Source organism: Ambystoma mexicanum, chromosome 12, assembly GCF_040938575.1.
Source record: "Ambystoma mexicanum isolate Mex_15411 chromosome 12, UKY_AmexF1_1, whole genome shotgun sequence".
NCBI classification, from domain to species: Eukaryota; Metazoa; Chordata; class Amphibia; order Caudata; family Ambystomatidae; genus Ambystoma; species Ambystoma mexicanum.
Window position 1 is genome coordinate 19,629,390 of NC_090936.1, and position 27,420 is coordinate 19,656,809.

Sequence of the window (27,420 nt, forward strand, 5' to 3'; positions counted from 1 at the left end):
AGGACTTGCTACTCATTATTTGTGCAAGATGAATGCAGAACTCTACATTCAGGAAGTTCCTTCATGTTGTTACCGATGGAGTCTTTTCCCTAGTTGTGAATGTGTGAAACTTTCTTAAAAATGTGCTCCTGTCAAGGACAGACTCAGGGGGATCCGCCAAGATTGCAGACTACTCTAGAAGAGCAAAGCAGGTCTCTGATGACTGTGTCCGCTCATCCTGACCCCACTCGGTCTCTGCTTAAGCAAATATTGTCATGCAGGCTTTCGGTTCCAAGCTGTTTGCATCTTGAGAGTGCACCCATTACCTATTCTGAGCACCTGGACTTCAAACTACCTTCATTTGTTCAAACAAACTAGCAGTGGGTTCTCTCTGTTCTATTTGCAACCAGTTATTTACTTTTGGCTGCTTCATTCTGAACGTATTCAATTTTTTCCTTTCATTCAGACTTGGTTGTTTGTGATTTCAACCTGTATTTAGCATTCACGGTGTTGTAACATGGAGGATGGTCATTTGATGAGTGGGCCAAGTGCTTTCCTAGGGCACAGCCCACCACTGGCTTCTTAGGGCTTTGCCACAGCACTGCCTGATGATAAAAGGTTTTAACGCTCAGATAACTCATTCTTCCACAGGAATCGCTGGGTGCCTTTTCAGTCAGTCGTTACGGTCTGCTGCAGGCAGAGGCCTTAATTTAGGTCCCTGCACCAGAGGTGGCTGGCAAGTCTCAGACCTCAACCACTACTTCGCTGGGGCAGGCCCTTGAACTCTGGTGGACGTTGGTGTTGGCGCCTAGTTGATATGGTGCATCTGACTGGCAGGTCTACCTGGCTTTCCATCTGGTCAGGGTGCAAACCTGGAAGATGGAGAACAGGAAAGCCTGCTGTGCCTTTCCCTCCTGTTCACTGCATTGGTTCTTTAAAAGGCGGATGAAACGCTTCTTGTCCTATGGCTAGGACACCTATTCAGGGATCTGTTGTCTTCTCACTGGTTCGCTAATCCAATAATTTCATTGAAACTGAAGTAGGTGACATGCAATGAGGGGAGGGGCAGTCCCTTCCCCACAGGATTTTTTTGCTCCATGTATTTCCAGAAAGAGGAATCCCACCCACCCCCCAGTCATCTGCTCTGGTCCTCTGATGGGTCTGATCAATTATTGACAGCCGTGCTGGGCTGGCAACAGTGGTTGCCGAGGGAATGGGGGATACATCATGAGATGGGATGAAGAGGGGAAAGGGAAGTTAACGAACGGGGAGGCGGTCTTTTTACAGATGCTGTATAACATTCTCATCATTTGCTTTCGGAGGCGTCACTTGAAACAGATGTTTATGTGTGACACATAAATATAGGTGCCAGTGTATTGCCTCTAGACTCCAGCAGTCTTTCTAAGGTTCTGTTCTCTTGCCGCCGTCTCCCTGGCACTCGCTCGTTTCCTTCACTCGCTGTCTCTTGGTAATTTGTGTCTTTTCTTCTCGCCAGGCATTTTTCTTCAGTCCTCGTCAGTCCAGTCTCTTTCTGCAAGTCCTCTCTTTCCACTACTCGTCTGGCTGCTGCCTTGGTCTCACCACCATCCTGTCCACACTTCGCACTTATCTCCATGGTTTGGATCACCATCTTCTTTTGCCCAGAGCCCTGCTTCTCACCTTCATTCGCTTGAAACACTGTGCACCACAGCACATTGAATCAACGGGGATGAGATTCTGGGTCAATAGTTCCAAGAAGATCACAAGTGTCAAACATCAGTTCCCACACTGTGAGAGTAAGACGCTGTCATCACCAACTGATATTCTGCAGATCGTCCGGGAGCACCAAAGATCGAATAGCAAAACGAATGGGACATTAAAAGCATGGTACACTATGCAACAATGAACGAAAATGTAACTAACCAAATAAAAAAATAGAAATAAACAGTCACTATGATTAAACAAATATTTTTTCGCTTAAGCAAAAGCTGTATGATATTTGTTTCTGCGGCTACCAGTCAGCATTTTGCGCCATTTATAAAAGAGAACGGGCCATTATCAGGTCAACAAGATGCACAGAATTGTCCAATAAAATATGGGGCAAACCTTTACAAGCAAGACACGTGTGAAACAAGTTTCTGAACCAAGGATGTAGCTACAATCAATTATCATACTTCACGCGGCATTAGCCATAAAGTCAAAAACCTATGTACAATACATAGAAAGTCATCATTGGTGCATATAAAAGAGAAACATTATTTTTAAGAAGTATGAAATGGCTTGGGTGACTATACAATGGATTCTGAACACCCAAGGGGAGCAATAACTCACAGCCCCTATGCTAAATCATTAACTGTGGCAAGTGTACAGCTTCCAGTTTAAGCCTATACAATTAATTCCAAACACTCAAGGGGAGAAACAACTTGCAGTCATATATCAATTAATTAGCTATGGCCGGTTTACAGCTTCCCTTTTTAGACACAGCTATATCGCATACAATGATACAGAGCAAGTATAACAAAGTTTCACACCATCAACAACCCTTATCAGCTTGCATGGCCTGTTGTCAATTTTAATCTTGCAAGCCATTCTCAATATATAACTTTGCCACAACTAGCACAGGGGACAAATCTTTGCAAAAGACCAATGCTTCTGCAATGGTGCGTAGCCCTGCTACTCCTAAGAGGGACTTATTGGAATCTCAGGGCACTTAGGATGGGACATCATTATTTTACTACAAGCTCACGTACCTTTGGGAGTCTAGTGGAACGTTGATGGCTCTGCGTTATGTTGAACCCTTACATCAAAATAAAGGTGGATATTCCTAATATGGCAGTGGCAACTCCATCAGGCCGTGCTTCAGTGACGATATACATTTCTAAGGGGCGCACCATTTTCTTATGTAGGCATCCATGATTTGCTGCTGTGAAATGCTCCTGTGTACGGTTGTCAATTTGGCATCTGACGTACTGCAACATTTCACATTGTTTTAAAATTGGCTTGCTTCACTTGCATTAATTGCCTGCACAAACTGCTTTAAAAATCCACCTGCCCCACTGTGCGTTATTGGGATCTTCACGGTCACGGATCCAAGGGCGTAGCCTGCAAAAGGTTGCTTGGAATCCAGACTATATGCCCCTGCCTGGTTGCCTAGGACACTTCCAAGTCGGATGCTCAGAGCTGAACTCAACGTGACAGAGAGATGCCACCCATTTGGCACAAGAACCCATACTCACTAAAGATGATCATAAGCTGTCTATGCGTCTGTCATTTGTTGGGAGAGGTGGGTGTACTGTAAAAAACAAAGGCTGTAGACTCCAAACATCAGTAGATACTTAAACAAGCAAATGTATTCATCTTTTTCAGTTAATACGACAAGTAGACTTCTTAACTGGGTCACAGAGGATCTTTATAACTTGCAGTCTCCAGAAAGATTCTAAGCTTTTTAATTTTGAATTTTAAAAAAACGGTTCATTTGAGAATGTGCAGATCGTTCAATTTGACAATATGTTTGTTCAAGGTGATGGACCGTGCTGGGAAAAGGAGGGGGAGAGATTACACTAATTGGGTGCCTCTCTAGTCTTTTGTGGCTTTTCCTCCCTAGCCCAGTCGTCCCAAAAGCCCAGGTTTGTATTCAACAGAACTGGTAGTTTGTACCAATTGCAGACACCCTGGTCCTTTTTCACACCCACCCACTCCTCTCCATTGATCTTACTACTACTCTTCTTTCCCTCTCCTCCGTTTCTCCAAAGCCCCCTATATTCCCACACTCTCTCCCCATCCCTCAAATACTCCACCTTATCTCTCCTTTTCACCTTCCTTCTAACCCTCTCCTTACCTTTCATTCCACCCCTCTTCTCACCACGTCCTAACCTCCTCTTCTAGCCACCCACTACAAATCCTCGACTCTCACCATGCCCCCCCCCTTCTCACCACACCCCTTTTCTTTCTACTACTCACACAGCTCTCCTCATAACCTACTCAGGGATATGGTGCCCTGCTCACCCTGCCAAAACACTCATTCTCGCACCCCACCAGACACCTCTCTCTACTACCCTTTCTCTCCCAACAGCCACTCCCTCTCTACCTACTACCCTTACTCCTATATGCCACTCTTCCCTCATCTTCATAAACCCACTCTCATACACTGCTTCATTCTCCCAAACTGGTACCACTCTTCCTTACAAATACCTCACTTGAACTCTGTTTCAAATTTGCCACAAACTCCTCCGCACTCCAATCCTCTGTATGTCCATGTCCGTCGCCTGGTCACTCGCTCTACCTCCACACCGCCTAACCTCACCCCTACAGCTCAAACTCTGCCTTTCACCTGCTTCAATGTTATACTACTTCTCTCCTGCTTCTAACCTTGGCCGCAACACCCAGTGGCTCCAGCTCTAACCCAATGGTCAATCTGTGCCTGTATTTTCGCCAAGGGATGGTGACACAACTGAAAAGCCCCTCGCCCTTTTCCAGCATGCTTTTGTTGGCAGTCTCTGATGGGTTCCCTGCTGTTTGTCTGGTGTGTGTGCTGTAGGTTCGGAAGCTCGTTTTTCTCTTGTGGCGAGGGCTTTGCTTTTCTGGGGTGCTGATGCTGTTGGGTTGTGGTGTAGCTTCATATTCCTTATTAGTTGCAGTGTTTCTGCATTCCTCTCGTTTGGTTCCAGTCTGGGTTTTCTTGGTTGCCCCCAGGTGTACCGTGGGAGTTGTGATTCTAGAAAAGAAGAAAAAGAACACTGGACAGAAAAAGTATTTTGAGACAGAGGGTGACACCATAAACAACAGGCATGTCACAAAAGCGGGTCTCAAGAGACTGCGGGTCCCCCGATCTGCTGCTTTCCTTCCTGGCAGCATCCTTGCATGGATCCTGTTACGATAGGTAGCATATAACTCTGGGTCCATCAGTGCAACCATCTACCTACCAGCAGCACCTCATTAGTTGTTGCTCCTATATCAGTCAGACATGCATGCACGCATCATCCAATCAAAATTTCACAATTCTTGCAGTGCATCAAACATACCGAACTTTGCAACTGCCCAGAAACTGGCATGCTCAAATGCACTTTCCACAGCCAACCTGGCAATTGCACACTGCACAAGCATGCGCATACACTAATGTGCCTACCAAGCTCATTCGGGTGCTTAACTCGTTATGTTATTTTGCATTTATATAGCGCCTTATATACCATTGGTATGGTCTGAAGGCGCTGGTAGGTTGAACGCCCTTGGAACCGAAGTTCGGGTCAGTAGAGAGAGTCCAAAGGTGCGTGTGCGCACCAGGTATGTGTGCAGCTGGTGCGGAATTCGTGTAGTAGCTGCTTCTTAGCGGTTGGTGTGGTGGTTGAGAGATCAGGAGTATGTGTTCGCTCTGGCAGGATTTATCCAGACCGAGTGTGGCTGCGTTAGGCCTGAGGAGAACGCCTGGCTGGGGGGTGTGAAACCAGTGGTGTTTACTTAGAGTGATGGGGAGTGAGCGGGAGATGTTGATATGAGAACAGTTATACCGAATGGTGTCACAGTATCTCTGTGTTCTAGTTGAGTGGTGGTGTAAAGAAGAGAGTAAGCGTGGGGTGTGGTATGATATATGCTCTTTCAAATGTTCACTGCATTCCAAAGCATATTATGTACGTCACGCAATTCTATGCGATCAAGTCCGTTCTATGCACTTTTATTCATTTCAGGCGTTCAAGATCGCCCTACACACTCCTGTCTGCTCGACACACTCACGCACTCTAGTCCACCTTGCGCGCTCTAGTCTATCCCTCGTTCTCCAGTGTGCCCCACGCATGCACTCCTGTATTCCATACGCATGCGCTCCCGTCTTCCCCGCGCATGCACTCCTGTCTGCCTACGCACTCATCCGCTCTGTACGCTCATCCGGTCCACATACTACTCATCCAGTCCACATACTACTCATCCGCTCTATGTACTACTCATCCACTCTACGTACTCATCCGTTCAACACACTCATCCGCTCTACATTCCCATCCGCTCCATACACTCAGCCGCTCTAACACGCTCATCTGGTCTAAACGTTCATCCGGTCTATACGTTCGTCCGTTCAGTATGGTCATCAGTTCTACGCCCTCATGCGTTCTATTTGCTTTTCTGTATTTACGTACTCATCAACTCTACACAAACTCATCAACTCTACACGCTCGTCCGCTCTACACACCCAACCACTCTACACACTCATCGGCTTTAGTATGTTCATCTATTCTATACACTCATCTGATCTCCATACTCATTTGATCTATCTAGTCGTCTGTTCTTCCACTCATGCACTCTTCCACTTAGTGCATTCATCTGTTCTATACGCTTCATCCATTCTAACTATTTCATCCACGCCATTCACTGTGTTCCCTCCTCATTATGTCCATTTCATCAGTTTAGATCTCCTTACTTTCCCAATGATTTATTCATATTATCCACTTTACTGTTTTGATCTACACTACTCGTTTAGTTCCGTTTGTCTTTCTAGTTTACATTCAAGTTTATTAGCTGTCAATTTCTCGCATCAGGTAGTTTGTTGGGTCGGTGTCATTGTGATGCTGTTAGTTTGGAAAACCGGTTGGTTTTAGGGGGGGGACGAGCCAGATTTTCAATAGTTTGCGGAAGGACGCTAAATCCTCAGTTAGGCGGATGTGGGGTGGGAGCGAGTTCCACAGGGTTGGGCCAGGGCTGAGAATGATGATCCGCCTAACCTGACTGAGTTTGTCTTAGGAATTACTAGGAGGCCGGCTGAGCTTGATCTTAGGGTGCGAGTGGGATGATAAGGTATTAGCTTGTCTTGAAGATATTGAGGTCCAGTTTTATGCAGTGCTCGATGGGAGAGGCATAAGGTTTTGAAAGCCACCCTACGGGCTACAGGAAGCCAGTGCAGTGTCTTAAGGGCTGGGGAGACGTGGTCTCTTGGACCGAGCGCAAGTAGCATTTAGGCCGCCGCGTTTTGTGCCCTTTGGAGTTTATTCAGTTGGTAGGCATGGATTCCGAGGTATAGGGGGTTTGCATAGTCCAGTCTTGATATAGCGATTGATTGGACCGCGGAGAGTCTGTTGGGAAATGAGAGATATGGAAAGATGCGCCTAAGGGTTTTAAGGTGGTAGTGGCAGGACTTTGAGACATTGTTGACTTGGCGCGAGAGTGTTAGGTCAGAGTCCAGGGTGCATCCAAGATTTTTCACTGAGTTGGAGGGTGTCGTGAGTTGCCCATGGCGGTTGGCCAGGGTAGTGGGTGCGGAAGAAGATCGGAGTTGCCGCAAACCACGATTTCCGTTTTGGAGGGGTTTAACAAGAGGTGGCTTTGGGTCATCCAGAGTTCTATGTTAGGGAGGCAGGATGCCAGGTCCGGTCGGGAGTTGGGTTTCGCGTTCAGGAGTTTTAGAATTAGTTGAGTGTCGTCAGCGTAGTTGTAACACAGGATGTTGTGTGAACGAATTATTGGTGGGAGGGTGATCATGTAGAGATTGAACAGGAGGGCGGATAGACATGCTCCTTGTGGGACTCCCGTGTTGACTGGTTGGGCTCGGGAGGTAAAGCTGGAGAGTGTCGTTATTTGGTGCCTGTCTTTGAGGAATGAAGCTATCCATTTAAGAGCAGTTCCACGAATTCCTAGGGAGTGGAGGCAATCTAGGAGGATTGAGTGATTGATCGTGTCAAAGGCAACCGATAGGTCGAGGAGGATTAATGCGGCGCATCCCGCGGAGTCTGCTGTCATTTTAAGGTCATCCCAGATCGAGGTTAGGGTGGTTTCAGTTCTGTGACGTGTTCTGAAACCTGATTGGGCGGGGTCTAGGAGATTGTTGGCTTTGACAAAGGCATTTAGTTGAGAGTAGGCAGTTTGGTCAATGAGTTTGGCAAGGAACCTGGTGTTTGAGATGGGGCGGTAGTTTTTGGGCTCGAGAGGGTTGAGCGAAGGTTTTTTAATTAGAGGTTTGACGTGCACCATTTTGAATGCATCAGGAAAGATACCAGAAGAAAGGGAGGCATTTATGATAGATCATGCTTGTTCTCCTGCGCAGGTGGAAGCGAAAATTTCTTTAAGGGTTGTGGCTGGGCAAGGGTCCAGTGGTGATCCAGATGGTTTGCGGGCAGATAGAAGTTTGAGAAATTGTTCTGGTGATATTGGACTAAAGGATTTGAATGTTGGTTGCGTAGAGGTCGCAGCTGATGGGCTGGCCAGTACGGGCAGAGGATTGCCTGGTGGATGTAAGAGAGCCAGTTTGGTGAGTTTTTGTCCTTTCGATAGCCGTGGTGTAAAAGTAGAGAGAGAGTGAGTCGCGCAGTGATTGTGACGGGGTCGGTGTCAGGTTTCCTTCCCCTATTCAGGCTATTTTCCCTTATTCAAGTTTCCTTCTCATTATTTCTCTTTATTAATCCTTTTTAAATTAGCCTTATTTGGGTGGGAGGTTTTCTATTGTAGTTGGTTTGGCCTTAACTTGCTGATTCAGAATCCTGGTTCTGACCCAAGGCAAAATGGAGTCTCACAGTGACAGCTCTGATTGGTTAGAAGACACTGCAGAACAACAATGAACATTCTAAACTGTCACTCTGTGCCTTTCATCATCTAAACCCCAGCTGAGAGGACGTGTTTAGTGGCTGCTCCTGCTTTAGACTTGGGCCTGGTGGATTTTATCCTTCAAGCGTTAGCAGTTGAGCGGCTACTTTCTTGGGGGTTTCTGGAGAAGCTTTGGCAGGAATTTGTTTTTGAAGACAGGAAACTCTGAAGATCCTTATGAATTCGCTCTGGAGATAAGTGACTTTGTTTGTACTGCAGCTCTGTTCATCTTAATGACATTTCCTTGAAAATTCGTAAAAAGTTATCTTTGTACTTGTACTATTGAACTCCCTGAGTGCGCTTGAATGCTATTTGAAAATACGCGTACTACTTGTAATCTGAAAATATCGTTGAACCTTTGCGTGTGCGAGTGTATTCAACTGCGCGTGAGTTTGCCAGCGCGTGTGCTCCTTAGCGCGAGAATCTGTTTGTCGTCTGAGAATTCAAGAGCGCGTGTGTTTTCCAGCGCGGGTGCTCCTTAGCGCGAGAATCTGTTTGTCGCGTGAGAATTCAAGAGCGTGTGTGTTTTCCAGCGCGGGTGCTCCTTAGCGCGAGAATCTGTTTGTCGCGTGAGAACTCAAGAGCGCGTGTGTTTTCCAGCGCGGGTGCTCCTAGCGTGAGATTCATTCGTCGCGCGAGAACTTTAAAGCGTGTGTGTTTTCAGCGCGTGTGCTTCCTGACGCGATAATCTGATTGCCGCGTGAGAACTTTATAGCGCGTGTGATTTCAAGCGCGTTTGCTTCAGCACTAGAACTCAATTGCGCGTGTGGTTTCTTGCGCGTGTCTTTTTAAACGCGTGTAATTGATCGCGAGTGAACTCATTGCGCGTGGATTATAAGGCGCGTGTGAATAGGCGCGGAAGTTCATCAACACGGAAATTTTTTAGCGCGTGTGTTTTTTCTGCGCGTGTTCTCGTTTGCGCGTGAATTCTACTTTACGTGGTTAGGCAAGCGCGTGTGTTTTCTGCGCGTGGATTTTGCTTTCCGTGCGCGTGTTCTTCAACGCAGGAAGTTTTCAACTTGAACTTCATCTGTATGGAAATAACCCGTGTGTGAGTTTAACACGTGTTTCTTCAAGAATTCACAAACTCAATGGAATTGTAAATAGTTTGAAAAAACAAAAGAAAAGTTTGAAAGAAAAGGAAAGAATAAATGAAGACAATTTAACTGGACATCTAGTGCATTTTGGAAAAGAGACAATGATCCAGATTTGCCCAAAGTAAGAAGTTGCTGTGAATTTCAAGAGTCTCAAGTAAGAGAGATTTTCAGCTTCTTTACAAGCTTCTCTAAGAAATTTCAAGAGAAGAGCCAGGTATGATTCTTAATATTTAGTTAAGGATTTAAAGTCTTTCCCATTCCTAAGGTTAAGTAAGTAAATAAAGGAATTGTATCTGCTTTTCTTATATCCTCTGCAGGTTCAGCTCTGGTTAGCCTTGACGCAGTCTGCCTGGTGTTGTTTTGTTATCCACTTCCCCCTTTCCCTTTGGGGTGTAGTTTACAGAGCTGAATTGAAATCTAGTTCTGGGAATTACATTTCAGGGGGATCGTTGGGGGTTCAGCAGCTTCCGCGGACACAGGACCTCTCAGCCTGACAGTCGGGACGGTTGTGTTACAAGGCGGATTGGTGAACTCGGAGATGATTTTGTGGAGTTCTTTGCTTGGGTTTTTACAATTTAGGATTCGGGTGTTGTAGAGGGCTTTTTTTGCTTTCCGGATTTCGGCATTGTACCGATACAGGTGTCGGGCCAAGGTGGTCCTGCTCTCGTGGATTTTGTATTTTTGCCATTTGCGTTCTAGGTATTTGTATTGTCGTTTAGTGGTCTTCAACTCAGGAGTGAACCATCTGGGGAAAAGGCCACGGCGGGTTGATGGTTTGCACGGGGGGGGTGAGCCGCATCAGAGATACGTTGAGCCATGAATCAAAGGACTCCGGGGTTAGTTGGTTGTTGAGATGGCAGGTAGGTGGTGGAGACTGGAGGAGTGCCTCGGCTAGGTCCGGGGTGATTATTAGTTATTTCCAGCATTTGCGTAGATTTGGAGGTTCAGATACGAGTACGGGAAGGGGGTCGGGCGAGCGGATGGCGAACGAGAGAATGAAGTGATCGGACCAGATGATAGGGGTGGGGGGCTTTAAATGAATCAGGGTGTTGGAGCTAAAGATGACATCAAGAGTGTGTCCTTTATAGTGAGTCGGGCTGTTCATGTGGGGTTGGAGATTAATTGCATCGTACAAGCCATTCAAAATTGGTGTTCCGCCAATGATCTATGTCTAAATGCCAAGAAGACCAAGATCCTGCTTATTGGTACACCATCTCCATCCATACCTCTCACTCTCTTGAGAGGTACTATGCCTTTCCTCTCCTTTCCTCAAATGCTCACAGTTCTCTCCAGACTGGATTATTTTAACAGCCTCTTTATAAATGTACCTGCCTCCACTCTCTGCCCTTTACAACTAATCCAGAACAGGACTGCAAGACTTGTCCTTGGCCTCAAGCCCTGGGATTGTATCTCTCCAACCCTGAAATCCCTTCATTGGCTCCCAGTGGACGCAAGAATCAAATTTAAAACCCTCTGCATTGTCCACAAGGCTTTCTAGAGCCTGGGTCCAAAATACCTTCAACTATCCCTCCATAAATATCTCCCCTCTCGAGCCCTTAGCTCCTCTACTTCTAACTCCCTCAGGGTCAGTCGTTTTGTAAAGAAACAAGCTGGGGGTAGATCTCTGTCTTCGGCTGCTGCCTCCCTTTTGAACAGCTACCCGGCCACCTTGAAACTTGTGGAAAACCATCTCTGGTTCCGTGAAGCACCTCAAGAAATTCCTCTTTGCCTTTGCCCCCCTTCTCCCCTGTTTCTTCTCTTGGCATTGTGCACCTGGACACCCTCTGTCATTCGGGCCCAGGTACCTGCCACTCTCCTGCACTGCCTCCAGGCCACCCCCTGCACTTGGGCTCTGTATCTGTACCCATACAGTCCCCCTCCCACTTTTCTTCTGCACTTATCAGATATACCATATCTGACTAACTTTAACCTGCCGCTTGCTGGCTGTGCTACCATGGTTTATCGCTCTTATTCATTTTATTTAATATTTATTCTGTTTTCTCTACTCTGCACTTTCCACTCCTCCATGCACTTTCCCCCTTTTCCATGCACTTGTACTTTCTTATATGTCACTGGGCCTAGTAAGATCGCTGTTTTCTTTCATTTTTTGTTGTTTTTTTGTTCTCCCTTGTTCCCCTCCCTTTTTTGCCTGGTAGCGCTCTGAAACACTTGTGTACAAGCGCGATTTCATTTCAGAGCAATCTTGCAACCACCATGCATGCCAGTATAACATCTATGTATTAAACATACATCAAACAAGCACATGATACAAAAGTGGGGAATCCTTCTCCTGTTCACAGCAATAAAAACCTGAGCATTATCCACTACCCTAATCAAGACGATTTACAAAATAACCCTTTACTGTGCGAAACCTGCCCACAAACTGATCAACAGAGCAATTATGCCAACACCTACAGTAGTAATAACTATGAAAACAAGCCCAGCAGAGGAAACAGCAACTTCCGAAATGGAATCTAGGACAAGCACCAGGGAACCCGCTCCTCCTCCTAGCACATATTAGATTAACCTGTGAAGTCCCTTAGCAAGGGCCTCTACCCCCTAGTTCTTGAAGGTCAGTCTTGGACTAAACTTTAGATGTTCAGATTCGTTGTGATCTCTTTAGACTCTAAAGAAGTCACGATGAATCTGAACATCTACTTTTCCATTGGCCCCATTTCCAGCAAGAATGGCAAAAAGAATAGTGCACAAGTAAATAAATCAACCCACTTAACTTCAGGGCTGCACCACATGCTTCACATTACCAGCCGCAAATCCTGGCCCAATTAATATGTTAACGTTCACCCTTGCTCGCTTAAAGAAGCTCTCCATGGCAACCACAACCACTGCTTGAAGTTCCCCCATCCATGTCCGCTAGCCTGGAGGCCCACCCACCCTGTCCATTTCCAGAGATCGTGTCACTGTAATGTTGAACACTACTTTAAAGCTCTGCAAACCTAAAGCAGGGGTTCCCTGGGGCTTGTAAGCAGATCTGCCCATTCATCAGACCCTGGTGGCTCATTCTCGTTGGATGACTCTCTCCAGCACTGGCACCGGTCTACAGTATTGGGTCTATTAGTCGACTCTCAGTTGATTATTGCGCCAACCTGTTCAGATGACCTCCACTTAAGCGACCCCAGAGTATGCTGCTCTCCATAATCACAGACCAGCACAGGCATCTCTTAATTCCTCAGGCCAGTGTTTGTCTCATCTATTAGTCTGTCCGCTAACAGCATCTTCACCAACGCCACACACTGCAGCATTCCGTCCACCCACCATCTTGATCTTAGGATTCCACTATGGTTGGCTACCAGACGAGTTAAGGGTCACTCGCTCTTTCCTGTCCTCTTTCCACAGCACAGGGTCCTTTAGACTGGTTGCTAATGTAATAAATAACGAAGGCTGCTGACTCCACACAGCACACCTCCGATATATTACAAGGCAGTATATTTGCTCTCGGTCTTCAATAAAACGTAAGTAATGCGATTAACAGGTACCTTGTAACTGCCAACCCACTGGTTCATCCATCCGTAGGCAGCCCTGCGCATCAATTCTCACTCCTGGTACAATCAGCATAGTATGTGTAATCATACCTGATTGAATGCAGAGGCAGCAGGCATGCAGGATTCTCAGTCTTTGCAGGACATCATCGCATCCTCTCTCACAGGCACTGACAAACATAGATTTGTATTTATTTTATTTTAATTGGTTATTTATAACACTCTTAATACCCAAAGGTTTCTAAGCACGGACCCGGAGATGGAACCGGTGTTGCTGCGCATCGTCTTGCTTCCAAGGCGAGCGCGTAGCCCCTGAGCTATCCTCGCGTGATCGGGAAGCCAAAAGCCCGAGTAGGCAGGCCAGGAACAGTATTCCTGGCTCAGGTTAGACTCTAATTTTGCACAAACAATGGGGGGTCCTGAGGAATGTCTCTTTACCAGCCTATATCCCGAGTTAGAGTCTCAACCTGAGTCTTTAGCTCACCACCCTTTCACAGAAGAGAAATTTCCAAAACATATGTCTTTGTCCTGCCCAAGTGCATCCCAGCACCGAAATGCCAGGCAATTATCTTCTGAACAAGAGTACCAACAGCAACCCCAGACATGTTTCAGCCTAGTTGGGCCTCATCAGTGAGGTGTAGTTGTGCCTATCCAAGAACAGTGAGCAAGGGTTCCACGTCTGGGTTACCCTAGTAACTTCTACATTCCAAAAACAGAACCAAGCCACACCTCCTTGCAATTAAAAAAGTAATAGACAAAAAGTTGACTGCACATGGCCGTGCATTACTTGCGGGTGCACACCATGTACAAAATGCTAGTGTTAGTGACCGCCTTAAGTAGGACACGACATTGGATCCACATAAATACTGTTTTTAATAATTATGTGTATTACCAGCAGTACACTTAAATGGAAACCTCTTTATGTAAACAGCAGTGGACTAGGAATGTATTATTGCTAAGGACAAGCCCTGCCGATAAGTGTGAACATCAGTAGATAAGCACTAGATAGACCTATTACATCTGAAAGCCCAACTCAGCTCTACTCTGTCTTTACCTTCTGCCAACACAACTGACAACACTTCCTATATGTTTTCCATGCAGAAGAGTTTGCTTTTTGTGGACATCCTCTTTGATCTCACACAATGCCTAGTAAAAAGCTGCATGCTAGTCAACCGACGACTACAAGCAGGTGACAATGTCACAGTTTTGTTTTTCGCTGTTGCATGTGTAAGTCTTCATAGTACAGTTGCAAAACCCCCAATGGGCCTCTTTAGGATGACATTATATCTCCCTGTGATGCGAGGCATAGGATGTGTGCATGGGGTGGGGAGGCAGGATGCAAGGCATAACTATTTAATCAGCTCAGGTCGGGTTTGTTGGGCTCCAGCCAGTGCACCATGGCTCGGTTTCGGTTCTGCCTCTGAATTTAATGCATCCCTCTCAATAGACCTTCAAAAAAGAGCCATGAAACTGGGGGGTGTACCAAGTGTCACCCTAACGACAAGCGCGGTGTTGCAATCGAGGGCTTTGCGGCACGCACCCTACCTTGTACACCGCCACACAGGCACATGTGCAGCCCAAGTGCACCCCAATAGCCGCCATGCCGGTGATGCCACCCGTCCGAAAGCTGATGCACCGGCATAAGCAGTGACATAAAAGAAGGACTCGCCGGCCAGAGGCCCGCACGCAGGGAGCGCTGCAATGGCGGCCATTTTGAAACGGGCTCCAAGCCAACGAGAGAGGGAAGAAACCAAGCGAGATCAACGGTTACCCTGCGTGAAACGCTATGTATGACGTATTGTCAGCGTCTCAGATCCACGCACGATCTGACTACGCAATGCAGCCAGCGCTTGCAATGTCAGGGTTGCCGTGGAAACGAAAATAGTTACTCCAACCGCTCGCTCTGTAATGAGACACAGAAGAAGGACTAGGTATCCACAAATCAAGGCAACGCCATGTCCACAGGGTACACCCATCTTCTAAAAGTGCGTGAAATAACTAAACAGGTTAGGTTTTCAGACTGAATCACTAGTATGGAACTTTTGAATTGATAAATGTGTATTACATATACAATGTATGGTTCTTTTGAGTAATAGACTAAACGCACAATAAAAAAGTGTGCACGTCACATATGTGCGTATATGAAGCCTTTCTTGGTAGTAAGGTTAACCGTGTGCTAAACGCCGGAGGTTGACGCTTTTGCACATCTCTCTACAGAGCCGGACTGTCACCATACCAGGATGGCAGCCAAGTGCCTGGAGTGAGCCGTCGTTCCCACTGCAACATGGCCGCCCAGTGCAGGAAGAGGCGGAGTCCGTGCTAGCGGCGTAGTCCCTCGTCTGTTTCGCTGACCAGTACAGTAATCATGGCGGGCAGTGCCAGTGCAGGTTGTGTAATGGCCGTCTTGCTGCTGCTCCTTTCCTGCCATCTCCTGCTCGGGGGTTGCCAGGTGCCGCAGTGCCAAGGTGAGAGGCGGTGGCCTCGTGTGACAGCACTAACAGCATGAGGAGGCGGAATGCCGCTGCAAACATTCATTAAATAAACCATAACACCAGTGTGCTCAGCCTGCTGCATGTGTTTGGTGCATTCTTGAGGTGTGAAGTGAACGCATTCGTTGATTTGCATGGAGAAAAAATCTCCATGGGCTCCAAAACTGCCATGCCCTAAAAAGAGCAAATGGCGAAAACTTCAGTGTTTTAGAGCACAAAGCAAACCCTGGATTTATTTTATTTATTTGTATAGCGCTTATACTCAGGTGAAGTGCTTCAAAGCACTTCAAGGCTGGAGGGTAACAAGGGAATACAGAAATCATTTTTAGGCCGTGAAGATTCCGAATGATATATACAGAAAAACTAGCATACTAGGCACGACGACATTTCTCCTACTGCAAGTGCATGAAGTGGAACAGTTGAGGCCAAGCTTGGGAGGGGAGGACGGAAACACAGTGAGGGGGGGTACAGGCCAACAAAATGGTCCTAGTACATTTAGGTCATGAATACTTACAGACAGAGATGCAGAGATGGGATCTAGTGGGTGGGGGGGGCAAAGAGTCCGGACCAGCAGGTCCCTGGGTTAAGTGCAGAGAGCTTGCCCCGCTCAAGGAGCGTAAAGTGAAAGTGCAATAATGCTGAGCAAAGTGCAGCGGCATGGAGGCAAGTGCAAAAAGACTGCCGAGGGAGCCTGGGACCTGTAGGCTCTGGAGGTGAACCAGGCAACCAGTCAGCGAAAACTGAACAGAGTTAGGGAGGAGAAGGAGAGTGGAGAGAAAAGAAAGGAGGTCAGCAGGGGAGAGAGAAAGAGGAAAAGAAAAGGAAGGTCAGTCTTAATCTTTATTAACCCTATGCCCTCTTTTCCTTGTCTCAGTCCATATTTGTACCAAATAACCCTGGACTCCATACCGACTGCTGCCAGATGACCTCTGGTAACCCGCGCAGGAGAGATGGGATATCATCCCACTCAACTGACTAAACAAAGCCATGACCACCAGGGCCTAATGGAGGCAGCACCGATACCACAGCATTCCTGGAACAGCACAGGTGGCTATCCCATAAAAGACCATGAGTCATACCTGCCTACATTCCGAAATGAAAAACCCTGAGATCTATGTCACCGGAATGCCCCGCCCGCATGTTTGCAAGGCCATGCCCACACCATGATTTGTGAGAGTGGAGACTGGAAGCTGTCACTGGCGTATAGGGATATGGGGGTTATGCACTGCAGTCATTCAGAGGCTGCACTGTACAATCACAGCCTCATTCTGTGGCGTTCGGGTTCTTTGCAGCCAAGCAGTTAGCTTGGAATTTCTGGAAATCTGCTTTGTGCAGATTCAGAAATTTGAAAGCACTTTTATTATGGGTCACAGTATTCCTGATGTACGTGCTCACTTCCACTGCCCTGTGCATACGTTACACAGAAACGGTGCCAAATAACAACGCCAACTCGTACTTGTCTGCATCTCCAGTTCCTCATACCCCAATAATCTATAAAACGCTTCCGTCTGATAATGACAGTAAATCATTGCGCCAGACCTCCAGTACCCACTTTCACAAATCACTACCTACTGCTCACCTCAATAAATGCTCTTTTTCCATTGCTACAAAACACTGTTCATGAGTTTGGTTTCTAACACGGGTCCAGGATTCGAACCTCTGTTGCCCTGCATGGGCTTGTTTCCAAAACCAGTTTGTTGCCACTGTGCTACCCTCCGTTCACAACTCTACCACTTTAAAGACCTCTACATGGCAGCATAGATAAGGGAAAGTAATCATTTCTTGTTCTCTTCCGTACTTTCGTATTAACAGTGCACTTGAAAGGGATCCAAGGGCATTGCAGCACAAAAGTGCGAGCAAGTAGATGCATGGACAGCTGGAGTCTCCACGCTCTTCCCCAGAGACCCAAAGAAGAGTGTGAAAACCTGGAGTCTCTGGGCTAAACCTGGATGCCATGAGTGAAGCCCTCTTCGCTTCTGCCGGGATGCCACTAGTGCAACACCCATAGTGCCCGTTGGCCGAGCTGACCCAGACAGTGAGAGGCTTTTTTAAGCCTGTGACTGATGGAAATGGAAGAAGCCTTGTGCGCCTACAGCCCTTCCAATGATGAGGAACATCTTTATTGGGTGCTCGTATGAGAAGTGTGGTCCAGCTAGAAAGAATGAACATTCACAGTGGCCAGAAGTTTCCCCATCTACATGAAAGAAAAAAGAAAGAAAGAAAGAAAGAACGAAAGAAAGAAAGAAATGGAAAACTGCATTGTTCGCATATGTATACGGCTTTGCCTACTATTGTAACATGTTCTAACGCTGTGATATTTCCGGGTCTGGGTGCTATCAACAAACAAAATAAATAAATGAGATCAAGTGGAAGGGAGTTGAGAACAACATGTCGGTATGTGATGGAAACCACCACATCCTACAATGGAAAAACCACTGCTCTGAAACATGACTCGTAAGCAGCAGATGTACCGTAACCACACGGATCCCTGTGGCGCCTCCTTCCATCTGCCCAGCTGAAGTTCATGGGGCCCGCCTGCTTACCAGAGACTGCTGCTAAACAAGAACACCCCACTGCAACCATAGCCCAGCTGGGGGTCATAGGAGCAGCTGGTAATCCGGAGGGAATGTAAAGGCAAGCCCAGAAGCCGTCCTCCTGGATGAGCTGCATTGTGAACAGCATAAAAATCAGGAGGATTATGGGTAGGCGTGTGGTGTACCAGAGGAATTGAGGATTTTCAATGTCCAACGTTAGCAGAGAATCTTGGGCCCATCAAAGACTCCCTAATGCAAAAACAGAGGACTCAGCCACGGGGCACAGAATACTATCTTTTATTATCCAATACAGACATGGATCATAGAGGAAAATAAATCGCCAGCAATCTCAGCTCCTGAACCTGTGTCACACGGTTTTATTTGCAAATGATGTTACAACTGTAGAGTGTCCCTGTTAGTCAGCTTAGACTAACTAACTATACAAAAACCAAACATTAGTATATTCATTGGTCCCCCATATCAGGTGGCTCTGCCTGAGACTACCCCTAAATGTTACAAACTAAACTGTTGCAGGGTCGCAGGAAGACCATTGGCCCGTCCAACATTTTACACCACCGTACAAATTGAGCTTCTGGATTGGCTAGTGTGGGTCCTCCCAGGTCTGGGAACCTGTCTGCTCACAGAGCTTGGTGTACCTTTTCCAAGTGATGGGAAGGGAGAAGGAGGGCTGTGTGTTCCCCATTGTTGCTACTGGTCTGATAACCTAGCCTGGGAGAGTGCCTGCAGGTTGCAGTTTTTAGTGGGCAACACTTGTATCATTTCACTCCATCTCTCTGGGAACAGCTTCTCTTCCCACCACAAGTAAATGGGCATTGTCCTGTGCTGCTCGGTCACGTGTCAGTTGACCTCAAAATGAAGCCCTTCTGTCCGCAATTATGAGGGTTTTATTGGGAATTCTGGCAGGTGGCTTGCTGCCTCGGGTAGCAGGAATTTTCCACCCGCCGTTGTCCTTGGCTGTGAACACCAGCTCTGCGTCTCGTGCTGCAGGGATAATGTCTCCCCTTCCATGTACTTGTGGCCTGGATTTTCCAGCCTAATTCACTACAGTCACTCTGTAGGTTATCCATGTGTTTTCATGGCTTCTTGTAGTTAGTTGCAATAAAGTATATGCAACCCTGGTCCACGTTTATTCTGCAACTTGCGTTGTCGCTTTAGCGAAAGATAGAAAGAAAAGCTTCTTAGCATTATGTACATGTATCCGTCCTCTGCCTACAGGAGTTATAAGCATGTTTTTCATGTAAGTTTGCTGTATGGCTGTATAATTTCATGCATGGATGCATATTTGCTTCATGGCTAACGTGGCTATGTCGTGATGCCACTAATGACGTCAATGATACCTGGCTCTATTGTCAGTTTATTCTCAGTCGATCTGATCCAATGATGAGACCTCTGTCTCCTCGAAACTATATACTGGATATTGTTTGAATGGCTGTGTGAGACAATGTCTCTTGTCATATCTTTGATACATTGGTGTGGTCGGTGACAAGCCAAACAGCGAGTTAAACCTTTAATTCTTCATCCTGCGAGTCGACATTCGCATAGGGGTTATCAGGGCCATTCCAGGGACACTCTCTTCAGACGCACCTCTCATACTCATGCAGAGTGGGTCTTATTGAACTTTCTGGAGGGAACTCTTTGTAGAAGTCTGGTGTAAAATCACAAGTTGAAATGGGCTGAGGAATAGTTAACGTGGAGGGAATAACCAAAGCGTTGTGGAATTTATCCAGGGACTTAGGGAATCAATGGTTACTGAAGTATCTATGCCATAGAAAGCATCACAGCTTTCCTGAGTGCTCACGTAGGTCTTGGTTCTGCCGTGCAGAAGACAGTAAATGTTACCCACTCGTCTCAATTCCTTGTCACAGTACATATGAATGAGGATCCAAGCTCCATGACAAGCCCATTTTCAAATTCCCTTTGGTCCTGACCCTTCCCTTGAGAAGTATAAAAAGCCCAGTATCCCACAATCGCTCAGTTACATTTCCTCCAGCCTTATGGACAGGGACTCTGATTTGTGGGTGTGTTGCATGGCACACCAGTTATTCTCATGAGCAGGAGTTTGTGAGGGTGGGATTACCTCCTGTATCCCCGGCAGAATTGTCATCAGTTAATTGAATTAATTAATCTTCCACCTAGATTTTCATTTCCCCTGAATTCCCCAATCTTTAAAAGCGTATATGGTATTCTCAAGTTTTACTTTAAGAAAAAGTGCACAGTTTCAGGAATCTAAGGATTTCCTAAGTGTCTGGGCTTCATAATCATTAAACAAAACAATCAGCATCTTCTCAATTATTTTACTGTGTACCTAGAACAACCCATATTTCTCCTCTGACTCTCTCTCTCTACACTGGCTCCCAGTTAAACAGAGAATTGAATTAAAAACGCTGTGCTTGGTAATTAAGTTCCTTAATAACCTGGCTACTGTTTACCTTACCAGAAAGTTAGTTGTCTGTAAGCCTAAGCACCATTTATGATCTCAGGACAAGCACTTACTGGTAATTCCACCTTATAGTTTGTTATATAGAGGCAGCAGACGTCTTACTACATACGCTCGCAAGAAGACCATTGGCCCGTGCAATATTTTACACCACCTTACAATCGAGCTTCAGCATTGGCTAGGGCGGGTCCTCCCAGGCCTGGGACCTGTCTGGTCACAGAGCTCAGTGTACATTTTCAAGGTGATGGGAAGGGACGTGGGGGCTGTGTGTTCCCTATTTGTTTGTTTGTTTGTTTGTTTGTTTGTTTATCTGATATGGCGCAGCCGAGACCCGAAGGTAGTATGGCGTAAGCATTACAAGGATACTTATCATCTTAGTTACACAGTAGTCATATACATACAGGAATTTACATACATAGTTATATACAGGCATATAAATCTATACAATGTTACAGTGGGTGATCATATTACTGAGAGAAGTATCCGGTGGTGGTAAAGTGGCATATATACAATTGGCAGGGAGGTCAGGAGGGAGCGCTGTCTGGGTGTGGGGGAGATTCATCAGGAGCTTAATTTAGACATCATTGGTCCATAACCAAGCTAGAACTTTTCGCCTAAATGAGGGGTAGGGTTGGTCAGTTCGAGCTCAGTGGGAGTTTGTTCCAGGATTGGGCAGCTGTAACTGGGAAGCTGGAGCTGCCAGCTGTGTTCAGTTTGTATCTGGGAACCTCTAGGGTGAAGGCGTTAGGTGATCTCATGGGCCGGTTTGAGGATTTCCTGTTTATTCTCTCTGTACGGTACGGAGGCGCTATGTTATTTAGGCCTTTGGAGGTGAGGGAGAGTGTTTTGAGGAGGACCCTGTCTTTTATATTGAGCCAGTGAGCGTTTCTTCTGAAGGCAGAGATATGATCTCTGTTGGGGATATTTAGAGCTGCTCTTAGGGCATTGTTTTGGAGTCTTTGCAATTTGTCTATGATGTACTTATTAGAGCCCCGCATAAAGTGCGTTGCAATAGTCCAGTCTAGATAGTATGAGTGCGTTGTCTAGGGTGATGCGGCTAGTTTCAGAGAGGAATGGTCTGCAAGCTCGGATCAGTTTGCAGGTATATGCTGAGGAGGATGCTAGTGAGTTGACTTGCTTCTTGATGGAAAGCGCTGAGTCGAGATAGAAGCCAAGGGTTTTAATAGCAGGTACCACTTTAATGTCGTCGTTGTCGATATTGAAGGTGGCGTAGTTGGGGTCAAGTTTTTTTTATGGCCATCTCGGAGCCTAGGATTAAGAGCTCAGTTTTGTCGTCATTCGGACAGAGGCCATGGGATGCCATCCATGCCTGAATGAGGTGGTATATCTTGTTTACTAAGGCCGAGTCCTCCAGGAAGTTGCCCGAAAGGGGGATGATGATCTGGGTGTCATCTGCGTAATTGGTGTAGGTGACACCCAGTCTGTCCAACTTGTCAAACAGGAGCTTAGTAAATATGTTATACATGGTGGGTGAGACGCAAGATCCCTGAGGTACCTCGCAGGGGACTTGAATGCGGTCTGCAGCTGCGAGAGGGGAGAAGACTCTCATGGTGCGGTTCGCTAAGAAGGATTGAACCCATGTTATGGCATCACTTGAGAAATGGGCAGCTGACCTGAGGTGGTTACATAAGACTGTGTGATCCACTAGGTCAAAAGCCGCCGATAGGTCAAGGAGAAGTAGCATAGCTGAGTTGCTACTGTCTAATCACGTAGCCTGGGGGCGGCTTCATATTCGAAGCATTACTTTTAAAAAAACCTTTTTTGGAAAATGTTAAAGACCCATTTGTTTAACTAATCAATGATTTGCTGTCTACTTGAAGTGTGCATCAAATGGCTGGCTCAATTCGTATTTATGAACACCTGCGCTTAGATGCAGTTAATTCTGTTTGGAGCGCATTATGAAAGCAGAAAATCCAATCAAAAGCAAATCAATTGATCATAATTACTGTTGAGAAGAAAAATCGGGATAACAGATTTCAAACAGCCATATACATAGAGGCCAAGTTGGCCAACACAAGGGGGCCCTTTGGCCTCGTAACGTTCTACTTGAGGAACCTCCCTTCTTAATGTTGCATACAATTAAATCTTCTTAGTTTCTGTGAAATCTCAATATTGTCTACAAGTAAATGTTTATATTTAAAATATTAAAAAACACTCTTCTATTAATATTATTTTGTATATACCCACCACCAATAAATCTGTTTAAGGGTGTTAATATTTTCCAGACCTAGCACAGTTGGGCTATTGAATAAATGAGGCACACAATATTCTAGAGAATATGTGCTTGATGGAAGCAATCGAAAGAGCAGATTACACAATCAAGATTGCAAATTCCAGGCAACGTGGTTATCAATTGGCAAATCCTAGGTGCAAACCAATTAAAGAAGGGGATTACATCTCGCCATGCTAGAAGTAGAAAGGACTCCTAGCTTGGCTCTGACACATTTAGTGAGTTTGACAGTGATAGATTCCGGAATGCCTAAAAACTCAATTTTACATGGTTCTAAAATAGAGAGGTTACCATTACCCCCATATATCCACTCTGTACTATGCATCTGAAATAACTTTTCCAGGATAAGCCCCTAACCGGTGTAGTAATTAGCTATCCGAATTGAATATTGGACTGTAAGAAAGTACTTTGGTTAAACTTTTTTCATCTGCCAGCGATCACAACCATTGTTTTTTTGCATATTTATCATAAGATCAATTTTCTACAATAAGATAGGACCCCAGGCGGTAGCTCAAGAGTGCTTATTGAAAGGACTATGTTCTCATTGAACAAGAGTGTGCCTTTTCCTATTACATGTACGCCCAACTCCAGGCTGGTTGAGTAATGTGAGGGGAGGGCCGCCTCACTCCTGCTATGTTCTAGCATCATGAAAAATGGTCTATCTATGTGAAGTAATTAAACACATCTTTGCCCAAGCCATCTTTCAGCAGGACAGGCCGTAACTGGTTATGATTCACTGAACTAAAGTTTGCCTCGAAATTAATAAAACATAGAAATAACAGGGTGCAAGCTACTAGCCAGCCATAAAAAAAGTCACTTGCCACCCCAATGCCATGAATACACACAGCACACCATTTCTTACTCCCCTAAATGGTCCAATACCTCTATCCAGTGGCTAGTGCCGAGTGCAAATTTTGCACTCTGGAAATACGATTCCTTTTTGTGTATATATATTTAGCTTAAATCAAAAATAGTTGGAAACATGGGTCTGCTGTCCCTTTCCAGGATCAAAATCTAGCCCAAGATCCTACTGGGACCCTTCCTAGCCTCTTTTTTGCATACAATCTAACTTTATTTAACCAAGCAATTAACAGTGTGATCAATGAGTGAAACTGGTCTATAATTGCTTGGGTGGCTGCAGTAGCTTTCCTTAACCCTTTCACTGCCAGAACATAATTGATTTCCTGTGGGAATCGCAACCTATGTACGCAAATAAATATATCCCAAAGGCAGTGAAAGCATTACATTCCCACATAACTGAGGTTGAACTCCATGATTCTGGTGCTTTCCATGGCAGCCTTTTAAAAACAAAACAAAAATAATAGTTTATGTGAAAGACGGCGACACAGGTCCTTCAGTGCTGAACATGCAGAGAGCCCCTGTAAATAGACCTTTGGAGTATACAGGGTCAACAAGTATGCACATCCATTCACCCCACCTACATTTTACAAAGGACATTGCAGTTGGGGGCATTCAGAAGCCCTCCCCTATCCCAGCAGGTGTGTACCGGGCACCAGCAACATGGGTTCTGCCCACAGAAGCATGTTGCTCTGAGAAGCCCCCGAGGATTCCAGAAGACCACTTAGGCTGGCGCTCTCCTTCCTCGGTGTCCTGTTGCCGATCAGATGATGGAAGTCCTAACGTGTTTCATGTACCGTCCCTAGAAGGGAGCTTGCTGCGCCATTTCGCCTGCCATTTTCGGTGAAATGGATTCCGTGAAGTCCCATTAAGAGAAATGGTATTCGAAGAAATCTACGGTAACGGATTTCAATCAAGCTAAGGTTTCCACACTGGAGCCACGCACTGCGGCAGCGGCACTTCTCACTGCAGACCTCGTCGATTGTTAAGATCCTAAGAGAAGACCGCGTACCTTTAGTCCAAATTGGCCAAAATCTGACCTGCACAATCCATGTCTTTTGTCGCTTCTTGCCTTCTAGTGTTTCATGCTATCATTTTCTAATCAATATTTCTTTCCATTACATGACACATTCGTACTCCTGCATTGAGCTGTTTGTCTCAAAACAGAAAGTGGCACAGCAACCTCTTACCACATGACACCGGGTGTTTAAGAAAAAGTACTCCAGCATTTCATTGGAAGAGTTATAGATCTGTGCTTCAAAGCTTGACATACAATTCTACTTGGTTGCTTGCAATCATTTCTTTTTCAATAGAGTGTTCCAAAATTGCTGCCACCGAATTTCTTCTTTATGATTAATTGTAGCTTTTGTGTTTTGTACACTTCTTTCACAATCGTTTCTTTTGAAGGATGGCTTTTGGATTTGATTTCGTTGTCCGCTTCTTCTTAATGTCTGGCCCCCTTAATTCGTTTTTTTAATTGATTTTTTGTGGGCAGCCTTGTGTTGTTTGTGTTGGTTATTTCCTGTTTTACATATTTTTTCAGTGTATTAATTTCATTAATGCATGCAAAGAGGGCAGAAAAGTACTGTGACACACTTGGTTCAATTCTAAGCATTGCTGCCAGAATTTCATTTATTATGGAAGCCGAAGCAGACAGAGTTAAGAGCAGATAACCACGTCAACTACTAACTGTTCCATCACCTAGCTCCCATCAGTGACAACACTGAAAGACAGCCGCATCTTCCTTAACTTTTAGCGGTCATTCCATTAATGTTCTCAGCTGCCAATAGCCTCCAGCTTGAAGAAAACCTCCACCCCTTCATATTGTCAATGGTGCAGGGTCTATCTTGTCAAAGAACATCAAGGCCACTGCTGAGCGAAGGATCTGCGACGCCCACTCCTACAGCCCCACCTCACTATTGCATTCTCCCCCACTAGTACACAGCGCTCAGCTACTAGTCAGCCAGGTTTTGTCCGGGTAAGATTTCACAATGCCTAGAATCTGACATCACACATCTATCTAGCTAATAGTTAATTGGGCCTTATATTTAGACAGACAATAACTACCTTCCTCACTGCTTGCCTATGTCTGTGTATGTGATTATGTTTGCATGAGAGAGCCTTTCCAGTGCTCCTCCTCCCCATCTAGTCCATTATAGCACCTTAAAGACGCCTTGCCTAATTCTAAAGTGCTTGAGGGTTCGGGGCACCCTGGTTCCTCCCAACAGTGCTTTGGAAAAACTTTACATCCATACATTTATTCAAATCTCCCCTAATTGTGATACTCCGAGTACTACAGGCTCCTTTAGCCCGGTCTGCCCTGGTATTTTGGAACGCCTAGCATTGTGATGTGTGTGCTGTTTAGATAGCTCATTGAGTTAAGTGATTGCTGTTAAGTTCTGTCTGAAAAGTGCAGGACACAGTCTTGAATCCTGGCAGCTCTACATCAGAATTTTATTTCTCAGAACCCGTGGATAGAACATTTATCAGAACCTGTGGGTAGAAAATTGAATACCATTATTCAACAGCACGTTGGACCCATACCCGTGGTGAAAGGCACAATACAAATGATGAAATGAAATCAAATGAGATTAAGTTGGGTAATAAGGACACTTGCCATTTCCATTGCTTCAAAATGGAAAATCTTGCAGCAAGCTTGATATATACTAAATTATGTTATTTATTATTATTATTTCTTTTTTTAATTTATTGTGTACTTTAGTTTAAAAAAAAACCTTTTACACATTTTTGTCTTTACATATCACAATTACATCATTTTTAACATAATTTTTAATGTATTTCGACAACATTTTCCTTTAAAATAACAGTCCTATGAGTAATGAAAAAAAAGGATAAAATAAATAGTTTAAAAACATATAACGTACATCACATATTGGTCCAGTTTTGCCAAGAAGCTTAGTTTGCTTGATATAAAAAAGAAGTTTTTCTTACATTTTACCATCATACAATTTCTAAATTAATTTTCGAGTGTTTGTTCCATAGCTCTGTTTCAATTATAGCAACAAACCCACATAATTTGATCAAAAAGGAGGTTTTAGTATATGACATGCACTTTGCCCATACATTTTCTCTGGATAACACAGTGGGCCTCATTATGAGTCCGGCGGTAACCGTGGCGGTAAAACCACCTAGTTACCGCCGGACTCGTATTACCATTCCGCCTCCGTGATTCCCGGAATTACCGGGACACTACAACCCCGGTTTTCCGGGAATCACGGAGGCGGAATGGTGTTAATCCCCATTCCCATCGAGTCCTATGGGACTCGATGGGAATGGGGATCATGGAAACACCGGCAGCATCTCGTAATGCTGCCGGTGTTTCCTCATCCGCCTGAAGGCGGGGCGGTTTTAAACCCGCCAGGTCAGAACTGGCGGGAACATCACCTCCCGCCTGCAGGGGTTGTGATTGCCCGGCATGGAAACAACGGTGGCGGCGGGTTTACCGCCACCCTTGTTTCCATACCGGGCGATTTGTAATGAGGCCCAGTGTCTCTAACCAACAATGTCCCCAAAGTTGTGACCCTAACATGTTCAAAATATGGACAGTAGATTACTAAATGTTTTAAAACCTCTGGTTGAAATTCATTTGAACAAAAAACGGCAGCTTCTTGACTCAATATTCGACCAGCTTCGAACACGCTTTAGTGTGTGGAGCTGGTTCATTCGAAACCGCATATATAAATCTCTTGATTTATTGCAGG

General features: G+C 45.5%; 2 protein-coding genes across 2 annotated transcripts in view; one reads left to right on the forward strand and one right to left on the reverse strand.

Annotated features, from left to right (window-relative positions):
* Positions 1–14,809, reverse strand: part of HSPA14 (heat shock protein family A (Hsp70) member 14) — a 71,758-nt gene extending 56,949 nt beyond the window's left edge. The window contains exon 1 of the mRNA XM_069627836.1: positions 14,654–14,809. Coding sequence (XP_069483937.1) covers positions 14,654–14,710 — 57 coding nt within the window. The 5' untranslated portion in view covers positions 14,711–14,809. The remainder of the gene's footprint in view (positions 1–14,653) is intronic.
* Positions 14,810–15,468: 659 nt separating this feature from the next.
* The window catches only part of CDNF (cerebral dopamine neurotrophic factor), a 390,175-nt gene continuing 378,223 nt past the window's right edge, over positions 15,469–27,420 (forward strand). Inside the window, exon 1 of the mRNA XM_069627686.1 lies at positions 15,469–15,573. Within this exon, the coding sequence (XP_069483787.1) occupies positions 15,474–15,573 (100 nt within the window). The 5' untranslated portion in view covers positions 15,469–15,473. The remainder of the gene's footprint in view (positions 15,574–27,420) is intronic.